The sequence below is a fragment of the Gymnoscopelus microlampas genome (genome assembly GCF_963454915.1).
Source record: "Gymnoscopelus microlampas genome assembly, chromosome: 9".
Lineage (NCBI taxonomy): Eukaryota > Metazoa > Chordata > Actinopteri > Myctophiformes > Myctophidae > Gymnoscopelus > Gymnoscopelus microlampas.
Window position 1 is genome coordinate 50230673 of NC_139946.1, and position 24599 is coordinate 50255271.

The window sequence follows — 24599 nt, forward strand, 5'->3', positions numbered from 1 at the left end:
TAGCCAGTATACTAATAGAGTATAGTTTGTGTTGTAAAGGCCCATGGAGTCAGACGACCAGACCCTGTGTGGAATCACCCACGTGGACGTAAGAAATACCAGCACTTCCTGAACCAACCACCGTCCATGACTGGAGCTGGAAGGTCAGTGTGTCTGTCTCTCCTACACTGTCTCCCTCTCAGCTGTCCTACAGTCTGTCTCTCCTACACTGTCTGTATCTCAGCTGTCCTACTGTCTGTCTCTCCTACACTGTCTGTTTCTCAGCTGTCCTACTGTCTGTCTCTCCTACACTGTCTGTATCTCAGCTGTCCTACTGTCTATCTCTCCTACACTGTCTCCCTCTCAGCTGTCCTACTGTCTGTCTCTCCTACACTGTCTGACTCTCAGCTGTCCTACTGTCTGTCTCTCCTACACTGTCTCCCTCTCAGCTGTCCTACTGTCTGTCTCTCCTACACTGTCTCCCTCTCAGCTGTCCTACTGTCTGTCTCTCCTACACTGTCTCCCTCTCAGCTGTCCTACTGTCTGTCTCTCCTACACTGTCTCCCTCTCAGCTGTCCTACTGTCTGTCTCTCCTACACTGTCTCCCTCTCAGCTGTCCTACTGTCTGTCTCTCCTACACTGTCTCCCTCTCAGCTGTCCTACTGTCTGTCTCTCCTACACTGTCTGACTCTCAGCTATACAGTCTGTCTCTCCTACACTGTGCAATCAGCACTTTTGTATAGCTCAGGTTGTGCTTAACAGGATGTGTACATTGTGTGTGTGTGTGTGTGTGTGTGTGTGTGTGTGTGTGTGTGTGTGTGTGTGTGTGTGTGTGTGTGTGTGTGTGTGTGTGTGTGTGTGTGTGTGTGTGTGTGTGTGTGTGTGTGTGTGTGTGTGTGTGTGTGTGTGTGTGTGTGTGTGTGTACAGGGACATCTCCTTCCTATGTGACTCCATGGTAACCTCAAAGAGAAAGATGACCCTCCCACCTCTGAGCGCCAGGAGCAGTGACAACCTGAAGGCAAGACTGTTATCTCTAGTTATTATTATCATTAACCTAACCTACAATTACTATTAGGACGCTTAGCTCTTATTCAGAGTGACTTACAAAGTGAGAGATCAGATTAAATGACATGAGTCCTAGTCAACAAACGGCAGAGTTAATGGTCATATGAATAGAGTACAAAGAAAACTATTGCGTCTTCAAGAGTTTTCAGGCTGTCTGTCTGACGCCATGGCAATGTCCCTGTCTGTCTGTCTGTCTGTCTGTCTGTCTGTCTGTCTGTCTGTCTGTCTGTCTGTCTGTCTGTCTGCCTGCCTGTCTGTCTGTCTCTCCAGGAAGTGAGTGTGACAGACACTCTGATCCCAGAGGAGTATCACATAGTGAAGAACAGAGGGGTCCAGGGTCTGGAGTTCTACAATGAGTGAGTTCATCATGATAGAACCTTCTCAGCACAACCTGCTGACCTTGAAGTCATGCAGGTCCTGAAATCACTACAAAATGGACTGTTTTGAACTTCTAAGCAGTGTCTCTTCTGTTCATGAAGCCATAAAGGTAGTTTAATGTTAACAGTGTTGTGTCTCCTCTTCCTCTCCTCACAGTAAATTCACCATGCAGCTTAAAGATGAAGAGCAACGCCTGAGGCTCTTCCCTTCACTGTGAGTAGTAAAGCTATATTACGTAACTTCAAATCCAGGGTAGAACATGAAAGTTACAGAGTCCAGCTTTAATATATAGTAGGGTTTCAACAGTTCATGGATGTAATGGATTATATATGTGTGTGTGTGTGTGTGTGTGTGTGTGTGTGTGTGTGTGTGTGTGTGTGTGTGTGTGTGTGTGTGTGTGTGTGTGTGCGTGTGCGTGCGTGCATGCGTGCGTGCGCGTGTGTGTGTGTGTGTGCAGGAAGCCCAGTGGCAGGCTGGAGGCGGTGCAGTTGATGAGAGTGATGGATGACATGCTGGAGAAGGCAGGAGCCAATCAGAGCCCTGAGGAGCTCACACACCTGTCACAGGTAAACACATGACATATGATGAATTAATGAGATAAGACGAGCAGAAAGTGTGTGACGCTATCACATTAGCTCCATTGTTAACTTCAATTCCTCCATAAAGCTGAATAGCAGCTGGAACTAATTATAACCATCAATGAGTTGAGTTGTAACAGGTTATTTTTACTGTACATTTGTTGTTCTTTGCTATTTTACTTGTCCAGTACGTTGGAATTGTATTCAATGTACTCATTATGGATTATATTTTACTGTATCCCCACAAATGGCACTCACTTTACACGCATTTGCACTCAAAGGACCACAATGGAAAGCTCTCAAGCTTTTTTGTGTTTTATCATTTTGACAGATGTACAAATATACAGTGTGGTTGTGTAATGCACAATTTGTCAACTATGTTTACCATACCCTTGTTTGTTATCAAATACGTGTGTGTGTGTGTGTGTGTGTGTGTGTGTGTGTGTGTGTGTGTGTGTGCGTGTGCGTGTGCGTGTGCGTGTGCGTGTGCATGCATGCAGATGCAGAACCTGCTGGAACTGGTTCGTGTGGAGCAGAACATTTACAACATTGTGTTTCATGAGCTGATCAGACAGGTCAGTGTGGAATGTGCTGAGAGGGGACACCTGCTGGCCAAACTCAGGTAGTGCACCTCCACACACAATAAGATGAGATGTCTGTGTTACTGTTAACTTCACTACTAACATAGTCAGCACTAGAGCACTGGCTCCAAACGGGGTCCTTGGAGGTGTTCCAGGAGGATTCTCCAGCTGATAGGCTCTATGCACAGCAGCCATATTGGAAAGAAATAAGACCGCTTCCTTACTTCCTTCACAGGTCTTACCAATTATACTGAAGAAGGCTCTGTTCCTTTTAGTATAGCACAGAGTGGTTCTCATCGTTTTTTATTTCAAGGACCTCTGAGAGTGTTTAAATGAAACCAAATGGACCCATAAGTGGTTCCATGTGTACACTCTCAGAGTTACACACCCGTAAGCAGTGATGCAATGCTGAATTGGAACACTGCTTACGGCAGGGGTGTCAAACTCATTTTGGTGTCCGGGCAAGATTGGTCAAATGGTGACTTGAGGTGGGCAGGAACCAGTTGCGGATGCACATGCGCGCTCACACGCATTCAGTTATACAGCATTGTTTTTCAATCTGTTGTCTTGTCTCAGAAAACAAACAATGCAATTTGTAACAACAATAATAATAATAATAAGGGTAATAATAATAATAATAATAATTACCCTTATTATTATTATTATTATTATTATTATTATTATTATTATTATTATTATTATTATTATTATAAACCATTTTAAGTAGAATAATTAAATTTGAAGTTAAACAATACCTGGTAATGTGTGTGGGTGGTTAAATAATTACATTTATAGAACAGTGGTGTAAAGTAACTAATTACATTTACTCAAGTACTGTACCTAAGTACAGATTTGATGTAGTTTTACTTTACTAGAGTATTTCCAATTTCCAGAACTTTCTACTCCACTACATCTCAGTCACTGCTATCTACAGTATATCACTTTAAAAAATGTTTTATGAAGATTAGCTACTTTAATTATTTACATTTACAAAAATAGCAGATATACAAGCTCATAGTGCCGCACTATGAGCTTGTATATCTGCTATTTTTGAATAGCCAAATAAATCTTAAAATGACACAGATGCTTTCCCAGATTGAATTTAAATACGCTCTGAGTTCAATTAATACTGATGAGGATTTCACTGGGCAAGCTCCTGAGAAATAAAAGAAGCAGCTTTGATACATTTAAACTACCTAGGCTATTACCATTATTATATTTTCAAAAATATCAAATTTACATGGTGTAGCCAGCATGAAAATTCATCTAAATCACTTGCTGCTCCCAGACACCTGACATCTCTTTGCTTGAACAAACTCAGTTTTCATAGCACTGCACTACGTGTGTGTGTGTGTGTGTGTGTGTGTGTGTGTGTGTGTGTGTGTGTGTGTGAGAGAGAGAATACATGTCCGTGCTGTGCTGACTCCTGTGTGAGGATCAAAGAGTAGCCTATAGCCATTACTACTCGACTAGTAGTTGAATAGACTCTTAACGAGCCAATCAGCCACAACATTCCACAGCTGGGGAGACAATGGCAGGGCCATCAGAGGTACTCAGCCAAGTAGCAGCATGTGGGGGAGAGCTGCTTGGCCGCGCACAGCAAGTGAGTGCAAAATGCGACTCTGTCTGTTAGATGTAGTATCAATTTACTATTTTTAAAAGTATTTCCTGGGCCGCCACGGACCTTTCCGTGGGCCGCAAAACGCCCGCGGGCCGCGAGTTTGACACCGCTGGCTTACGGTGATAAGAATTGGCCTGCTAGCTCCTCATGCATTGAAGGAGGCATGAGCTCAGTTCTGGGCTCTCCCTAGGCTGGCAGAGGGAGAGTAGCGACCAGGATTACATAGGCAATTGGCACTGGGTGAAAAAATGGGTTACAAAAATCATGGGATAAAAAAAATGAAAATGAAAATCTTTTTAAATACTATATATGTATATTTTTTAATGTAGGAAACGGAAAAAAATAATATTCCTATGTTTATGTGTTCCAGGCAGCGCTACGTGTCATTATTAGACCACATTCCCAGACAGTTGAAGGGTCTACACACAGAGACTCTGGCTCAGAGAGCTCTGGACCGCAGGATGACTGAAGAGATCATCTGCTTCAAGACCAACATCCAGGAGATCAACACGTAGGTCTTTTCTCGTTTTTTTTTTTACTTAAATCTTTGCTTCTGGGGGTCCCTCCCTGGAACAAAATATTTTGAGATGGGGGCTCGGAGGCCAATGCATCTGATTTTGGGGGTCCTTGAAAATTTTTGAGCACCACTTATAGCAACATACGTTTATTTCAGAAAACTGCTAGGATTTAGAAGACATTTGTAGAATCGGTCTCAGGTCTTAATGGGTTAAGTTTAGGGTCAATTAACTTTCAATTGTACACTCTAGTGTTGTAACTTTAGTCTTCTAGTTCATATTTTATCCAAAATATTATTGTTCTTGTGTTATGTGGACCACTAGCATGTCGCTGCTTGTACCTGTATGAGTGGTGGTGACAAATACATTCTCTTGATTGAGGTTATAACTGATTAGTGACTGTGTGTGTGTGTGTGTGTGTGTGTGTGTGTGTGTGTGTGTGTGTGTGTGTGTGTGTGTGTGTGTGTGTGTGTGTGTGTGTGTGTGTGTGTGTGTGTGTGTGTGTGTGTGTGTGTGTGTGTGTGTGTCCTCAGGGAGCTGTCTGCAGTGAGAGACCATGATGAGTTTGTGTCAACGCAGGCAGAGAAAACCCAGTTGGAGTTAGCCAGAGCTCTGGACCAGTGCCAGAAGAACTCTGAGTAAGACTATTTTGTCTCATCTGTTTATGAAAGAAGGTAGCTGATATTTTGCACTTTTACCTTAGCGCTAGGTATACTCTTAGTTGCTTGTTTTAGAAGAGAATGCACTTAATACTTCTGGTGATTAGTAGTTTCGTTCCCTACCTATGATGAATGCACTTATTGTAAGTCGCTTTGGATAAACGCGTCTGCTAAATGACTGTAATGTAATGTAAGACGACCACTGTCCTGTGCTGTCCTGTTTGATTCTGTCCTGCTTCATCATCTTTTGCCAAATATGTTAAATTGTGTGGCAAATTCAAATTCATGTATATAGAACATTTCATGCAGGTGTAGACATAATTTGCTTCAAAATAAAACAAAAATAGGCAAGAATTAAACATGAAATACATGGAAGTTATTACATAAAACATAAAACATAAAAACAAGAACATAAGATAAGAATGTAACACTGAAACAAAAGGATAAGATAACCATACACTTTGAACCTAACCTAAAGCTTGTGAAAACAGGTACTGTATGTACACACTGTTGTAACAGACCGTAAACACTGTATACTTGTTGGGCCGGAGTCCCCCAGGGCTTTATACTAGGCCCCTAGTATTTTCGCTCTACACCTACAAGGTCTCTTCAAACGATGTCACATTGCGACATGAGATTATAGATCTGCTATTTTTGCCAAATGTTCATCCCAGAATAGAGACACTAGGGTTCATGGGGTCAATTCAAGTGGTAGAGCTGTGTGTGTGTGTGTGTGTGTGTGTGTGTGTGTGTGTGTGTGTGTGTGTGTGTGTGTGTGTGTGTGTGTGTGTGTGTGTGTGTGTGTGTGTGTGTGTGTGTGTGTGTGTGTGTGTGTGTGTGTGTGTGTGTGTGTACACACAGTGTGGTCCATGAGTATCATGATCTGTATGAGCTGCAGCGGAGGCGTCTGGAGGGTCAGGTGGTCCGACTGACCCAGGAGAGAGACCTCTGGAGCACAGTGACCTACAACCTGGCTGTCAAGGTCAACAACACACACACACACACACACACACACACACACACACACACACACACACACACACACACACACACACACACACACACACACACACACACACACAGAAAGGGTCTATCCAGCACTGTACTGTATGAACTTATTATACATATGGATGAATGGAGATTTAGCAGACTTTAGAAATCTCAATACAATGTTTTTACTTTAGTATATTTGCCCACAAGTGGAAGACAAAGAAGCAAGCAAACATAATTATCATAACAAAATATAGAAAAAATGAAACAAATTGTCCAAAACTTATTTCAATAAACAACAAATGTATTAGTACAACTTAGCAGCTCTCAAACTTGTCTTTCTTATTCTAATCACTGTAGCTGTGTGACAGATACAGGCTAGTCGTTGTTGCCCTCTTGTGGTTGAAAGTATCAACAACTCCTATCACTACACAAATGACTAGTCTTTGCTAAAAACCCAGGGCTTATCAAATGGTTATAATGCCTGCTCTACACATCTTTAGTATGTAAATGGTGCTGTTGTGTTGCTGTATTGTGACTGTAGGTGATCAGTGTGAACAAACTGCAGCTGGCCAGCAGGCTCCATGTGAGTGAACAGACCTGGTCCACCACGGCCCAACACCTCACCTTGTCCCTGACCGCCAAGGTACTGTCCCTTAACCCTGTCCCTGACCACCAAGGTACTGTCCCTTAACCCTGTCCCTGACCACCAAGGTACTGTCCCTTAACCCTGTCCCTGACCACCAAGGTACTGTCCCTTAACCCTGTCCCTAACATCCAAGGTACTGTCCCTTAACCCTGTCCCTAACATCCAATGCCTCACCCGGTCCCTGACCTCCAAAGTACTGTCCCTAACATCCAAGGTACTGTCCCCCAGAGCACGTGAGCGGAGCGGAGCGGGTGGAAATGCCGCTCGGCGCTCCAGGGGGCTGGTTTCACGCTCGCTATTCGCTCACGTCGACTCCCCCCGCGCTCCGCTCCCTGTCGCTCCTCGCTCACGTTGATTGGCGCAAATCTCGCTCCATGCTCCGCTCAAACCGGGTCGCTCAACAGTAAAAAATAAATAAAAGAAAGTAGAAATTCTGATGAAATCTCGGTGCGCTGTGCACTGCTGGATGTCTGTGTGTCTCTGAGTCCGTGCGACCGGGCATGCTCAAACATTCGGTGCGCGGCCCCCGCGAGGGCGGCTTGGAGCGGGAGGCGGTCCTCGCTCTGAGTAGCGCTCCAACCTTTTTATAAACCAGCTCCGCGCTCACGTCAAAATCGCGTCGCTCCGTTCACCGCTCCGCTCCGCTCACATGCTCTGCTGTCCCCTAACCCTGTCCCTAACATCCAACACCTTACCCTGTACCTACATCCAAGGTATACTACTGCACTGCTTGTAGGCCTACACTGAGTCACTTCACACACTGAGACATAGTCTTGCATAACCAGAACATCAGAGATCTCTGCCTACTGGTACTGTATGTCTGGGGAAATCTATATTCAATGAACGGGCTTGAATGGCAGAGAAAACCAGTGCTAACAAACAATCAGTTTCAGTTCAGTTTATTTTGATTTATTGTGCAACATCACCCCATTAAGGGGTCTCTGTGCACTTCCTAACAAGTCATACAACAAAAACACAGTAGCAAAGAAACACAGTAAAATGTGCCAGGCCCAGCACATATGGTCAAACAATTACCATGCGGCAGTGCACAGCTGAAAAATGTACTGTACAGATCAGCAAAAAAGAAAAGAACACAGTGTTTAAAACCACAGGGCAAGAAGAGCTGATCATAGCAATGAATTCAATAAAACTAGGGGGAACCGTAATGCAAGGAAAAAAGATGGGTTTTTAGCCTACTGTAGATTAAAAAATATCCAATGAGTCGGCATCTCTAACAGCTGGATCGAGAGCATTCCAAAGACAGGGGGGCACAATGTGTGAATTCTCTGCCCCCAACTGTTATTTTATTATATTTTGTGACTGTGAGGTGACCTTCATCCTGGGAGTGTAGTGGTCGTCCAGGGATGTAAGGTTCTATTAAACTGGACATGTAGGATGGAGCAAGTCTTTATAGGTCAGGAGCAGCACGTGTGCTATGAGTGTTGGTGTGATGTGGTCGAATTTCCTTTTCCTAGTTAGTACTCTAGTTTCTGCATTTCAATCCTGCGCCCACTGCTTTGAAAACCATCCCAATATGAAGGATCACCCTGAAGTCTTTCCATTGGTTCTGTTATTATTTGTTATCTCGGAGCCCCTACATTGAATTTAAATGTCACCAGATCTTTGATCGTCTGGCTACATGAGACCAACCCACACTGTACTGATATTAGAACTAAACTAAGTGTCCATGTGATTGTGATGGTTTGTAGGACACTGAGGACCTGAGCAGCATCATGCGTCTGACAGAGCAGTGGAAGGAGCATGTGAGCAGCTTCATGCACAGACTCACACACACTGAGGAGGAGCAGAGGGAGCAGCTCACCTCCATCCACCATGGAATGACCTCCTGGTTGAGCTTCTGCTGTAAACGCAACAAGTACTCTACACACCTTTATCCTATACTGTTACCCTGTTCAACCCATTAAGCTGATTCTACAAATGCCTTCTAAATCACTTAGTTCTCAAACTCTTTCTTGTCAAGGACCCATAAAATGATGCGTGTTTTGGCCGCCGGATCCCCCGTCTGAAAATGTTTTGTGCCAGGGACCCCCTCAGAAGAGAAGATTTGTGTTAAAAACACTTTCAAGATTTTTCCGTACATTATGAAAGCTTGCAGCGTGCTTGTATATCTGCTATTTTTGAGAACCGCTGTTTGACATCTTAAGAGTTTTCTGAAAAACGTACGTTGCTATATAGCAAAAATCTACATGCCGCTTTTCCCAGTTTTAAAATGGAAGGCCATGGGATATGAAGCAAAACTATTTATGGTGGAAGCATTTTTTATTGATTGATTGAATACTTTATTAGTCAAATATGTAAAAAGCACAGAGGTACAGTAAAAAAAATAGGCTAAAAGGAGAACACAAAAACATCCCTGGGGACTTGTTTCCATTGTGTTCGTATGTATTCAATTCATCATCAGAGCATAGAATATTAACACTTGAATATAATATCATCAACAAATACGAATAGCTATATATTTACAGAGGAGAAAAGGAAAAAAGTAAAAACGGTGGCTATAGATGACCCCTCATTTCAAGAGGAACTCCCCTTGTAGCTTTCTGATAGCTTTCTGATGGATGCTTTTTCAGACCAGTTTTGAAAGAAACCAGTGATTCACATCCTTTAATGGATGGTGTCAGGGCATTCCACATTTTCTACGAGTAGTAAAATGAATATTTTCCCATGTTTGTGCTACATTTGGGTGGTACCAGATCGTGGTCGCTCCCTCTAGTGTTGTGGATGTGAGTGTCACTCACTTTGGAGAAGTAGTTAAAACAGGTACGAGGGTATTGAGGGCACTGTCTCTCTGACTATCTTAAATACCAATCCCATTGATATTTGTTTAACCCTGTCTTCCACCCTGAGCCATCCCAAACTAGCAAAGTGTGTCAGAATTAGGTGGGTCATGGGCTTTAGGCCGAGTATTTTGGGGACGATGATGAGTTTGAGTACTATTGTGAACCAGAAGAGGGCTCACAGGGATGCCAACATGAAGCTTATGAGTTGGCCAGCAGGCCACACATAGCCCCACCATGTACCTCCTGGTCTATTTGGACTTTGCATTGAGCTGAAACCTGTTTTTATATTAGTTTTATCCTTTTTATTTTTTTTAATAGGAAGTATATATTATATTTATAATGGAAGTCAGTGGTGGTCAGATAGGCCTGAAAACTTGGCTAAATATGGAGTTATGTGTCATAGATGTCATATAGATGACTGACATCACAGACTGACCACATTAAGATCCACATGGAAGAGTGTTTGTGATTGTTATTTATTCTATGTGTAATTGCATATGGTTTTATTCTGTCGTGTTTTTCTATGTATTTGTCATTTTCAGGAGTCCAGGTGTGAAGCACGAGAAGAGTTCAGTGGAAGAGCTTTATGCTGACTTCAAACACTGGTCACATGTAAGACACAACCCTGTGTGTGTGTGTGTGTGTGTGTGTGTGTGTGTGTGTGTGTGTGTGTGTGTGTGTGTGTGTGTGTGTGTGTGTGTGTGTGTGTGTGTGTGTGTGTGTGTGTGTGTGTGTGCGTGCGTGCGTGCGTGCGTGCGTGCGTGCGTGCGTGCGTGCGTGCGTGCGTGCGTGCGTGTGATGAATGCGTGTGAATGCTATTGATTAATGTTGATTTGGAGGTAGCCTGTCTGTCTGTCTGTCTGTCTGTCTGTCTGTCTGTCTGTCTGTCTGTCTCTCTCTCTCTCTCTCTCTCTCTCTCTCTCTCTCTCTCTCTCTCTCTCTCTCTCAATTCAACTCAATTCAAAGGAGCTTTATTGGCGTGAGAAAACATGTTTACATTGTCAAAGCAAATGAGAAATACAACAACAAAAAAACAGCTTACAAAACCACAAAATGCATTTGCTGTTAGAAATATAGAGCTTGGTATATAGAGCTTTTGAAACAAACAGCAGCACTTTTACAAGGTTTTGCAGTCACTTGGTACTACAGTGTAATACGTTCTACTCTACTAGACATTGAACCAGCAGTGTGAGCGGTACGGAGGCGAGGTGTTGCTGTGGTTCCAGGAGAGGCTGGATGTTCTGGGGAGCCTGCAGGAGAGCTGGGTGGAGGTGGGTCTGCAGGTCTTCAGGAGACACCCGTGCCCGGACGGAGAGCCCCCTGCTGGCCAGGAGGCCATGAGGGAGCTGAGCAGAGCCGTGCGCGAGCTCCACAGACAGCTGGGCGTGCGGGTCAACGGAGAGAGCGGTGAGGAGGACCTCACATTCAAACAGCTCATCATATCGTCTCTGTCGGGTGGAAATGTCTAAAACTGTTACCTTTCAGGATTCAAATTCAAAAATAGCAAAAGTAGCAGATCTACAAGCTCGAAACGCGCCGCTTCGCGCCGCGTTTCGAGCTTGTAGATCTGCTACTTTTGACGGTTTTGTGTGACGTTGTAGTATGATCAAGTAGGGCGTTAATTTACGAAAGAACACAAAACGTTAGAATATGGAGATTTCTTCCCGACAGCAATGATATAGTATATCATTACAACGTAGGCATTTATCATCAGATGCTCTTATCCAGAGTGACTTATGCTGGGTTCACAATGGCAACTACGAAAGATATAACGATACAAAGATTAGGGTTGGTAAATTAATATTCGATATTCGAATATTCCTCGAATATGTTTTTTTTTTTTATATTCTACTATGATTTTTTTTAATGTTTATTTGACAGGGACAATACAAACACATGTATCAAGTTATAAAAACAAACAAAATATATATTTTTATTGGATCCGAGCACTTGATACATTGTCCCTTTCAGATAAACATAAAAAATGTTATAAAAATAATTGTATTTATGTTTTAAGTATAATAATAATATTATTAATAATAATTATATTTGAATATATTCGAATATAAGCCCATTTTTAAGACCAATATTTGAATTTCATTTCTGAGGAATGTTAACAGCCCTAACAAAGTTACAAAGTTACAAAGCCATGCAGTGTGTCTGTCACCGAGTTGCTGTGGAAGTGTTGATTAACACGCTCGTTGACGTATATAATATAATATCATATCATATAAAAGAATGTACAAGAACTGTACATATATATACTGTGAGATTTTACCTTTTTCAGGTCATCCCTTATTTTTCTTGGAAGTAAGGGAGGGCCCGGCCATGTTTTTCAGGTAGTTGGCCACCCTCAGTGGTGGAAAAAGTACTCAAATGTTTTACTTAAGTAAAAGTATCAATACTGCAACGTAGAAGTACTCCGTTACAAGTAATAGTCCGGAATTCAAAATGTACTTGAGTAAAAGTACAAAAGTATTGGTATCAGAATGTACTTAAAGTACCAAAAGTAAAAGTACAAAAATGTTTGAAAATAGCCGATCTACAAGCTCACAACGCGTCGCGATGCGACGCGTTGTGAGCTTGTAGATCTGCTATTTTCAAATAGCCTATGTATGAAATAGGGCTAAAGCGGTTCATGCATGTTTTATAATGTAATAATTGATATCTGCAAAGTAACTAGTAACTAAAGTTTTCAAAGAATTGTAGTGGAGTAAAAGTATAATATTTGCCTCTGAGATGTAGTGGAGTAGAAGTAAATGTACTGAAAATTGGAAATACTCCAGTAAAGTAAAAAATACCTCAAAATGGTACTTAAGTACAGTACTTGAGTAAATGTATTTAGTTACTTTACACTACCACCCTGCATGCAGCGATGCACTCTTCAATCTGAGTGTCATCAGCGTAACAGTGATGAACTTTTGAGCAGAGAGCCAATTCCATTGTAGAGAAAAAAGGAGGGCATTTGTCATAATGTCCCAGGAACGTTGGACAGCCAGTGCTGCTATATTTGGTCCTCTGTGCGCCACAAGGATCGATGGCTTTTTGATGTATGGAGGCGAGTGTCCAAGGTGCCCTGGACACTGTCCAATAAACTAAACCCCTCTGACGCCTGATTTATGGAGGAACAGGGAAGGACAGGAGGACCAATTAAATATTTTACTGTCAACATTGGGGAAACTAATTGCAAATGAGTGCTTTCCAGAAACGCTGCCTCTGGGTTTTTATCTGTTAGAGACACGTTGCCAACTTTCTGTCCACTTGCTTTATGGTCCATTTGAGTGGAATGAGTTTTGCCCAGTAAAATACGGCATGTCTGCCGCGCTCGCTGTGGGGTAATGGAGATGTAGTGTGTGGAGTTTGTGGTGGAATGCAGAGCGAGGAGATGGGACCGCGGCACATCGCTGCCTGATAGCAGCAGGTAGAGAGAATACATCAGTCTGTCAATCAGTGTTCATTGCCAACAACAAGTTCACAACAAGTTCGTAGACTACCTTTTGTCACTGACGAAAACTAAATATAAACTAAGCTATGACGACTAAAACCATGACTAAATATATCGACAATATATAATTTGTCGATCATTTGCTGATATATTTCATCAGCAAATGATCCTTTTAACATTATTTGTGTAATTGTACCGATGTACTGTTTGCAAATTGTTAATAAAGTATTCAATCAATCGATCAAAAACACTCATTTGATTAATTTTAATATTTTATTGACAGTTTCAAAGTAGAGCAGTACGCTAAATGTTAAAAGTAAGCCTACTGGCAGTGTGCATACGAAGCTTGGCCTCATGATCTGTCCAGCGAGATTAGATCTGGACACACACCCCTGAGACACAGATATAGACCCTCTGATAAACTCTAATTCATATTTCTTGTAATGATTCATATTTAATTCATATTTCTGGTCATATTTGTTCATCAGGAGTCCATAAACAGATCATGTCACTGGTCGCTGTCATGGAATCTTGGGCCACCAAGATGAAGAGCGCGATTGGCCGGTCAGAGGGCATGCAGGACTCTGATAGGCTGAAACTGGAGAAGGCACTGTCCGGTTTGCAAGCTGCCACTGAGGAGGTTCTGCAGAACGTCTCCAGTACCCAATCAGAGAGTGACAAGACCCCAAACATCACACATGACCCGTAAGGAGAGGAGAGGAGAGGAGAGGAGAGGGATATATTAGATAGACAGACAGACAGAAAATACTGCTTGACCACGATAACTTTTCATTAGTGATGCTTGTGTGTGTGTGTGTGTGTGTGTGTGTGTGTGTGTGTGTGTGTGTGTGTGTGTGTGTGTGTGTGTGTGTGTACAGTATTGAGGTGGAGCAGGTGTTTGACACCATCAGAGAGTTCATATCCACTCAGTCCAACTACTTTGACTGTGAGAACAGCAGACTTTGTGACGAGGTGAGTATTCTGTTCTATTCTATTCTATTCTATTCTATTCTATTCTATTCTTCTAAAATGTATTTTCAGGTCAGGATATGACTTTTACCCAATCAGGAGAGAACTCATACAGGATACAGAATAAACAATTGAAAATGGAAGTTATGACACAAATATATTGTGAACAATAGCGTTTGTTTTAAAACAATATATTCAAAGATTTGCACACGTTTTCACGATTTTTCAAAAATAGCAGATCAACAAGCTCGTAGCGCGGCACTCTGTGCCGTGCTATGAGCTTGTATATCTGCTATTTTTTAATGAAAATGTGACACAGATACTCTCATATACCTGCTGGTCTCACCCTTGACACTGATGTCTGTCTTAACAGGTGGGGTTCCTCCACACAGCGCTGACCCGTTGGCTGGTGGACCTGCTGGTCCTCCTGGTACCAGACCCCAGGGACCCCCAGGACCACCCGTCCCCTCCGCTGGGCCCCGGGGTCCCCGGGGTGCTGACGGAGGTCACCCTGGACCACCTGGAGGAGGACGCCAAGAGTCTGACCCGGAGGCTGGAGCTGTTCTCCAAATACATCAGCAGGTCTGCACTGGGTGGAAAGTAACTAAAGTACATTTACTCAAGTACTGTGCTTAAGTACAATTTTGAGGTATTTGTACTTTACTTGAGTATGTCCAATTTCCAATACTTTTACTTGTACACCACTACATCTTTAGTTACTTTGTAGATTTGGATTATTATTACAAAACATACATTAACCACTTCAGGCTTTCGGCCATTTGAAAATAGTCGATCTGTACCACAAGTATAAAAGTACTAAAATGTTTGAAAATAGCAGATCTACAAGCTCACAACGCGTCGTGATGCGTTGTGAGCTTGTAGACCTTATCTGAGGAGACCCTCCATAGACTTGTATAGCCAGATCCGAGGTCTTGTAGGGGCTGTGTCCTCCCGGTGGAGGCTCCTCACTGGAAGGCGAGCCAGTATGGTGCAACAGGAGGGTTTATACTAATAGGCTCTATAAGCACAGCAGCCATATATTGGAAAGAAATTGGGCCTCTTCCTTACTTCCTTCACAGGTCTTAACACGCACTTATACTAATGAAGGCTCTGTTCCATTTAGTTTAGCACAGTGGTTCTCAAACATTTAAGGACCCCCATAACTCTGAGAGTGTACAAATGGAACCTAATGGACCCTCATGGGTCCATTTGGTTCCATTTGTACACTCGTCTTTAAAATCGCGTCAAATAAGAACCGTGTTACAAAAATAAACAAATACCCCGGCGGTTTGACTCTTATGGATATGAAGATCAACTGACGGTGAGAAAACACTAATGTTACTTCAGTCGAATCAGTTACATTTTCGCCAGAAACAGACTGTATCAAATATAAGTGACTGAAGTGACTATCATAAACGATACAGAACCTCCTCCCTGACAATATCGCCGAGACAGTTTGTTTAATTATGGACCACAATTCTTACATGAGACGATTCTAAGATGACTCAATGTTATTCTCCATAGAGAACTTATTACTTTACGAACCGGGGGATGAACGAGTGACGTCAGGACTTCTGTACTCTATATCAGCACCCTGACTCTGTTTGACCAGAATGGGACAGAACCTTCATTAGCATAATTGGTAACACCTGTGAAGGAATTTCTTTCCAACATAAAATGGGGTAAAAAATAATTGGCTACTCTGTCAGAAAAAAAACAGGTTTGATCGTATCCTTGAGCGAGGCTTGTTGTTTTGTTTGTTTGTTATTCCAGCTCCTGTCAGCTGATCCTAGAACAGCAGGTGCAGAAGAACGGCTCCCAGGACACAGCTGATAACATGATGTACGAACACAACACGCTGCAGGTGAACACTGTCACTGACTTGCATAAACAGTGTTTATTCTCTCACCATTCGTAGAGAGCAACATGGTGTTTTTATTTATTTATAAGGCTGTGTGTGGCAAGCTCCCATTGTATTTATCTTCTTTCTTTAAATCTAAAACTACGCAATATCAAACACGCTCACAGACACACATTAGACTTACAGTATCACTCCACAAATTAACAGTGAACAAGGAGGAAAGACTGCTTTCATCTTTTACGCTCCAAACAAATTAACTACTTCTATCGCCATCGACACCTACACGTGTCTTAACATCACTTAACCACTGTGTCTGTGTGTGTGTGTGCATCTGTTTGTTTGCGTGTACATGCGTCTCTGTCTGTCTGTCTGTGTCATGTGTCCCTCTGTGCAGAGGGAGTGCAGTGATTGGATGGAGACCTGTGGGATCCTCCTATTAGAAGCGAGGACTGTTGCCGTGGAGCTCTCCGTCAACAATCAGCCTGGCCCCGCCTCCGTCACTGACATCACCTCCACAACGCAAAGCGTGGAAACTCTGGTGATTATATTATATTATATTATATTATATTATATTATATTATATTATATTATATTATATTATACTAGAGGGTCGGGGCGCTGCGCGCCCCTCCCCCCTAGCCGCTGCGCGGTGCTTTGTGTTTGTTGGTCTCTATAATATAAGCCATAATAGGAGATGTTCCCAATGGAGCTATGCCCAAATATGGAGTGTGTTGTCTGACCTCACTTGGGTCTCGTTGGGCGGTGGTCGGCGATGACGCTAAGGAACAACATGGCCGACAGTAATGTTGTGAGTTTGTGTTGGCCGCAATTAATTATGCTGCGAGGGGGCAGATGTGTGCTGAGCAGTATGAAGTGGCCTACAGACTGCGCGTAGTAATTCTGCACGTTGTGGCGTGTCTTGTTAGTGACATTGATATGTTGTTTTTGTGTTTAGTCCCACACAGTGGCAGGTTTTTTTGGGGGGTTTTGGGTTTAGAAATGTATATATATAGATAGATATGAGTTGTAACCATGTTTTGAATTTGATTAAAATACAATTTAAATGAAGAGCTTTTGTTAGACAGCACAGTGGTGGAAAGAGAGGTAGGTTAAAAACACATGTGTGTGTGTGTGTGTGTGTGTGTGTGTGTGTGTGTGTGTGTGTGTGTGTGTGTGTGTGTGTGTGTGTGTGTGTGTGTGTGTGTGTGTGTGTGTGTGTGTGTGTGTGTGTGTGTGTGTGTGTGTGTGTGTGCTGATAGGTGGATTTACCAGCTGATCCTGAGCCTGTTAGAGAAGGCAGTGATGCACAGCTGACAGAGGTACACAAACATACAGTTTTATGTTTCTCATAACATCTTTCTTTATTACTCAGGTTTTATCATATTGTCGCTGCCTTGTATGTAAACTGTTTATTTTTTATTACATTTTTTTATCATTTAAAACTAGCCGATTTACTAAGTCACAAGGCCTCGCATTGCGAGGCCTTGTGGCTAGTTTCACTACTTTTGTGTGACACTCATGTATGATGCAGTAGAGTAGGCCATCAATTTACACAAATAAATAATTAAATATGGAGATAAGAGGTTCCTGCCTGACAGCAACAATATTATATTTTGATCTATATGCATTATGGTCTGTTAGGATCTCCTCCTTTATATTCCATATTCCTATGATGCTAAAGTACTTACTCTGTGTTTAGATGAGTGATATTATCATTATCCTTATCATTGTTGCTGTTGCTGGTGTTGTCCTGCAGGGGGAGCTGGTGGTCCATGAAGAGGAAACTGCGAAGGGGGAGGAGCCACGTCCAGCCTCCACCATGAAGCTGATTGGCTACGATGGAAACATCACAGAGAGGATCCTGGGAGAGCACAGCGTCCCATTGGACGGGGTCTGGACTGTTTACACCACATTACACACCTGAACAATAACCCGATGCTAATGATGTTATGGAATTATATCTGTCTGTCTGTCTGTCTGTCTGTCTGTCTGTCTGCGTGTCTCTCTGTGTCTGTCTCTGTGTGTGTCAGACAGACAGATCACATGGTGGTGCGTCCAACCACAGCAGATGGTCATCAGGGGTTTGATGCTCTTGTCAGCATGGAGCTGCTCCACACACAACTACAGTATGTTCACTTCTGTCTGTTTCACGTCTGTCTGTCTGTCTGTCTGTCTGTCTGTCTGTCTGTCTGTCTGTCTGTCTGTCTGTCTGTCTGTCTGTCTGTCTGTCTGTCTGTCTCACATCTGTCTGTCTCTGTCATGACTGGCTCTGGGCCATGACTATCAAAGGGCAGGGAGACCAAGGTGTAAAACAAAGTATCACATTTGTATTAAAGAATTAACCTAAAGGAAGACTCACTCTCTTTTAAGGAAGACTCCTTAGACAGAGACTAAGAAAATAGTTTTTATACAGTGCCCTGTACTTTAAAGAATTAACATAATATAAACTAGAAAAAGTGCTCCTCGGAGCACAAGTCTCCGCCAGCAGACTTGTGTTGGGAATGTTGGGAATGTTCTAATTCTTATGTTCTAATTCTTACAAAAAATAGAACATGTTACTGTGTCATAGTAACATGACACAAGTGTCCTATCCGTCTGTATAACTGTCCTATCCGTCCTGTCTGTATAAGTGTCCTATCCGTCCTGTCTGTATAAGTGTCCTATCCGTCCTGTCTGTATAAGTGTCCTATCCGTCCTGTCTGTATAAGTGTCCTATCCGTCCTGTCTGTGTAAGTGTCCTATCCGTCCTGTCTGTATAAGTGTCCTATCCGTCCTGTCTGTGTAAGTGTCCTATCCGTCCTGTCTGTATAAGTGTCCTATCCGTCCTGTCTGTATAAGTGTCCTATCCGTCCTGTCTGTATAAGTGTCCTATCCGTCCTGTCTGTATAAGTGTCCTATCCGTCCTGTCTGTATAAGTGTCCTATCCGTCCTGTCTGTGTAAGTGTCCTATCCGTCCTGTCTGTATAAGTGTCCTATCCGTCCTGTCTGTGTAAGTGTCCTATCCGTCCTGTCTGTATAAGTGTCCTATCCGTCCTGTCTGTGTAAGTGTCCTATCCGTCCTGTCTGTGTAAGTGTCCTATCCGTCCTGTCTGTGTAAGTGTCCTATCCAATTGTTACAGTATCCGCCATTTCTCAGCCATTTCGTGATTATTCCTGTCTTACCTCACTTTGAAAGAGGCTAAGACTCTTTCAAAGTGACACATGTATTTATAGGCCGCTATACGTCACTAGCCAATCAGATCACACTATTTCACCGTATTGTCACGTGTCACGTGAGGCTTGACCAATGTTAGTCCCAGTTTCAGAAAGTGAAAACAAACTCTCCTGGCGGAGACAATTAACTGAAGCATGGATGAGCTGAAATAGCAAAACATACAGATCGGATCCTATGGGATGTGCATGCAGTATAATCAGTAGTGTGCGTAGCTGTGTGGATGAGTGGGACATGGTGTAGTGCAGGGTGTGTGGATGAGTGGAACATGGTGTAGTGCAGGGTGTGTGCATGGAAATCAAAGGCATAACATAACAGCAAACAAAGGAGCAGAATGGAGAGCTGAAGAAACCATGATGGCATCTCTAAATGGTAAATGGTGCATTTATATAGCGCTTCTATCCGAAGCGCTTTACATTGATTGTGCCATTAACCCATTCACACACACATTCATACACCGATGGCGGAGGAAACCATGCAAGGCACCAACCTGCTCACCGGGAGCAATTAGGGGTTCAGCGTCTTGCTCAAGGACACTTCGACACTAACTCTAGGGGAGCGCCCCAGCCCGGGATCGAACTGCGAACCTTGCGGTTTTCCAGTTCACTCTACCCGGCCACTCTACCCCTGAGCCACTGCCGCCCCCATCTCTAAAGCATTGGTTCTCAAAGTGGGGTCCTTGAGTGGTTTCAGGGGGTCCCCAGCAAAATGTGTTAATACATTTTAACCCCTTTATCCATATTTTATACATTGGCTATTCAAAAATGGCAGATGTACAAGCTCGCTGCAAGATTGTACATCTGCTAGTTTTAAACATATCCGAAAAATCTGAATAATTCTGAAGAATTTTGCATTTTCTTTTACACAAATCCTCTCTTCTGGGGGTCCCTGGCACAAAACCTTTTCAGATGGAGGTCCACGACCAAATACATATGAATTTGGGGGTCCTTGGCATGAAAACGTTTTAGAAGCACTGTCTAGAGAATGATCAAATCATGGCCAAGTTCTAGGCTCCTGGAGGTAACAGGCCTGGGTGCCCTGCCCTCCATGAGCCGTCAAGAGTGGAATGCAGGAATGGATGACCTGAGACAAATGTCCGTAATAGAGTGAAACCAGTAGAGGTCCTAATATATCCCTGGGGGATTCCAGCCAGCTAATTCCAAGTTTAGAGTACAGGATTATAGTGCAGACACTATGAAACCAGTACGTTGGTGCATTGAGCACAGTCTACAGGCTCTGAGTGTGTGTGTGTGTGTGTGTGTGTGTGTGTGTGTGTGTGTGTGTGTGTGTGTGTGTGTGTGTGTGTGTGTGTGTGTGTGTGTGTGTGTGTGTGTGTGTGTGTGTGTGTGTGTGTGTCTCAGGGATGTGGAGATGAGGGCCCAAAGTGCTGAGGTGCGGGCCCTCGGAGCAGAGGAGGCTCTACAGGCGGCTCTGGTCCAAATCAAGGACCTGGAGAGACAACTACAAAGTCGTGTGGAACCCAAAGGTACCGTACCGTAGGTCTCCCCATGAACCCAAAGGTGCCGTACTGTAGGTCTCCCCATGAACCTAAAGGTACTGTAGGTCTCCCCATGAACCAGCTTCACTACAGTTAGAACCCAGTTCAACATTCTCCCAAAACATTCAATCATTAATAATTAAAACAAAAAGCATAATAGATATTAATAACACATTTTAGATGCACTTTGATTCATTTAATTTGTTTATATTTTATTATGTTGCAGTTAAGAAGACCCCGCCCTCCCGTCCCAAGCAGCCCCCAGCCCCACCTCCACCCCCGCCCACAGCCTCACCTCCTGCCTCCAGAAGGACCGCCCCCACCCCCCCTGAACCCAAACCAGGAAGTAACACCAGGAGACCCAAGAAACGCTGAGCCCTCTGCTGCTCACCTGCTACCCATTAACCTGGCAACCATTCACCTGGCAACCATTCACCTGGTAACCATTCACCTGGTAACCATTCACCTGGCAACCATTCACCTGGTAACCATTCACCTGGTAACCATTCACCTGGTAACCATTCACCTGGTAACCATTCACCTGGATTGGTGCTGATAGGGTGCTGATATTGTGCATGTTGTCTCACTGGAAACACTCTGCTACACCATTGGTTCTCAAAGTGCGGTCCAGGAACCCTCATGGTTCCTTGAGGGGGTTCCAAATGGCCCCTTATGGGTGTGTAACCAAATCTATTTGTACACTCTCAGAGTTATGGGGGTCCTTGAAATTAAATAGTTTGAGAACCACTGTGCTACACGAAATGGAACAGAGCCTTCATTAGTGTAATTGGTAACACCTGTGAAGAAAGTAAGGAAGAGGCCCAATTTCTTTCCAATATGGCTGCTGTGCGTAGAGCCTTTCGAAAATGCCGTAGTTCTTTAGTTCTTTACCAGTGTTTTCTCCTCGTACGATGGGACAGGGCTGGGAACGAGGTTACGGTTCATGTGTTTAAATCAGTGGTTCTCAAAGTGCGGTTCTTGAGTGGGTTCCATAGGGTACCCAGCAAAATGAGTTAATACAGCGGCAAAAACATTTTCAGACCACTTTAACCGTATATACATCGGCTATTTGAACATAGACAATATGTGAGCTTATAGATCGGCTATTTTCAAAACATCTTAGAAGGAATTTAGGATTTTTTGGGGGGAATATTTAAAACAAATAATAACACAAATCTTGTACACGGGGGTCCCTTAGCACAACATCTTTTCAGATAATGGTCCATGGCCAATTACATATTAATTTGGGGGTCCTTGATATGAAAAGTTTTGAGAACCACTGGGTTAAACTACTGTAGTTGTTTTGTGTTGTTATGTGACTGTGGTGTTGAAGGATATTTAAAACAAATTGAGATGAATACGTTAAGTTTGTTGTCCAACATAACGTTAGACTGAACAGATGACTGTATGTTATGTTACATGGTGCTTAAAATAAATTCCTTATTTCATTCACCAGTCAAACTATTTGAGTGGATGTGGTGTTTATTATAAACATACTTTATTTGTACACCTTTCAAATACAGAATGTTTCTCTGAGGGGTTTCCAGCAGCAAGAAAATACAAACAATGAATAAATGTGTTTTATTAGGATTTAGTTTGAACAAAATATTATCAGCAAATGTTTTGATTATATTAAAAATAAAATAAAAAAATATTAAACTGGAAAAAAAACACAAACAATGAAAGCACCCAAATCACTTGACACAAAAGACACTAAAGAAAACACATCCTCAAAATAAACAAAGCCAAACAATAATGACAAAAGGAACCCAAGGATGTTTGACCAAAAAAGTATTACCCCACAATAAAAAAATAAACATCTCAGAATGTTGATATTCTCTAATTAATTCACACACTGTATAAGCAAGATGCACAGTGCCAATGGACACAAAATGTTAACTTGAACTGTTATGAGTGCTTTCAAATGAAGGTATGTGACCATAAACATAAGACAAGAGGATGTAAGTTTTCATTTTTTTCCTCCCATTATTCACAGTCTAAAACCAGTAAACTATCAACATTTTTCAATGTTCTGTTTTCTCCAGTTATCCCACTTATTGTACCACAGCCTACCAGCAGGGCGTGCTGTTGTTCTGAATATGTACTGATCACCTACCTAGCAGTCTACTCTCTGTGAGTACAAGGAAAGAAGGAAAAGGACACATTCTAGACCACATTCAGGGTTGCCACATCTTATTATAATTTCCCTGCAAGATTTTACTTGAAAATAGCCGATCTACAAGCTCACAACGCGTCGCGATGCGACGCGTTGTGAGCTTGTAGATCTGCTATTTTCAAATAGCTGATGTCTATGTTAAAGTGCTGTGGCTCATAGTCGCTTCTTTTGGGCTGGTCTTCCTAGACCTGGTTGCTTGTTTCTCTCGCAGAATCTGGCAACACTGACCACAGCATGCAGCAGAGACACACTGGGAGGAACACTGGAGCCGGATGTTTGATGGAATGCATAGAATTCAATGTGAGAGGACCAGTTATGAATATTATACAATGTTTATTAATGATTGCAACCTTTGTCAGATAATCAGTTCAGAAAAACTAAAGAAGACATTTTGTTTTCTGGTCTCTTGCTTTTCTCTGTGCACACTATATCATCTTATTGAGGTATCTAAAAAGCACAGAGTACGTTTCTGATCGTGCAGTATGGCTTTAATCATGAGAATTGGTTAACAACAATAATTGACAGTCGTATGATGACAACATACTGTAGTCGCTCTTTAGATAAACATTGATATAACGTGCACACCGAAAATCTGTGCAGCAGAAAACAACATGCCTTACTGTATGTCTTTTATGAACTGATTATTTGACAAAGATCACCATCATTAATCAATTATTAATATAGCTTGTCCACCTCAGGCTCTCATTGACTTCAATGCATTCCATCAAATGTCCAGCTCCAGTTTGCCTCCCAGCGCAATTCATCTGCCAGAAAGTGACACATGTGGGACATTTGGTTCCATCTGTACACTCTGTGAGTTACAGACCCGTAAGGGTCCATTTGGACCATATGTCTCCGGACCGCAGTGGTGGAAAAAGTACTCAAATGTTTTACTTAAGTAAAAGTATCAATACTGCAATGTAGAAGTACTCTGTTACAAGTGAAAGTCTGGAATTCTAAATTTACTTAAGTAAAAGTAGGCCTACTAAAATGTTTGAAAATAGTAGATATACAAGCTCACAACGTGTTGCGCGTAATAATTTACGTATATCTGCAAAGTAACTAGTAACTAAAGTTTAATTAATTGTAATTGTAGTGGAGTAAAAGTACAATATTTCCCTCTGAGATGTAGTGGAGTAGAAGTAAAAGTATAGACAATTGGAAATACTCCAGTAAACTAATAGTACCTCAAAATTGTAATCAAGTACAGTACTTAAATGTACTTAAATAGGACGTTGAGAAGCAGGGTTTTTTACATCATAGGTGAGTCTGTGTCCAGCGCCTCTCCCTCCAATGACTCGGGCGGGGGAGGTGGGGGGAAGGGCAGCGGGAGGAGGTCAGGGGTCAAGGGGAGGAGCTCAGAGGGGCGGGAGGACAGGAGATGCTGCAGGAGGCGCAGATGGACGGCGGCAGCAGGAGACGCAGAGGAGAGGAGGTCCAGGGAGGACTGGAGAGCCTGGCAGGCTGCTCTCTCTCCTTCTGCCATTATGACCTGGAGAGGAGAGAGGAGGTTAGATAAATGAAGGGATAGATATGATAGACCAGTGGTTTTCAACCAGTGGTCCGGGGACCACCAGTGGTCCTTGAGGGAGTTCCAGGGGGTCCCCAGCTAAATGATGGAT

At 42.8% G+C, this 24599-nt stretch overlaps 2 protein-coding genes across 2 annotated transcripts in view; one reads left to right on the forward strand and one right to left on the reverse strand.

The window, feature by feature from the left end:
- The window catches only part of LOC311052606 (ribonuclease inhibitor-like), a 436715-nt gene that overhangs the window by 304785 nt on the left and 107331 nt on the right, over positions 1-24599 (reverse strand). The gene's annotated exons all lie outside the window — the stretch shown is intronic.
- Positions 1212-22265, forward strand: axdnd1 (axonemal dynein light chain domain containing 1; the record flags this gene model as incomplete). The annotated part of the gene is made up of 22 exons (XM_084066211.1): positions 1212-1229; positions 1316-1401; positions 1580-1636; positions 1881-1989; positions 2502-2623; positions 4574-4714; positions 5252-5356; positions 6239-6359; positions 6912-7013; positions 8726-8892; positions 10360-10429; positions 10990-11224; positions 13751-13967; positions 14141-14234; positions 14605-14813; positions 16005-16095; positions 16487-16630; positions 17352-17411; positions 17849-17983; positions 18127-18218; positions 20665-20789; positions 21028-22265. 22 exons carry the CDS (start codon positions 1212-1214, stop codon positions 21174-21176), a joined length of 2649 nt encoding a protein of 882 aa, XP_083922337.1. The 3' UTR covers positions 21177-22265.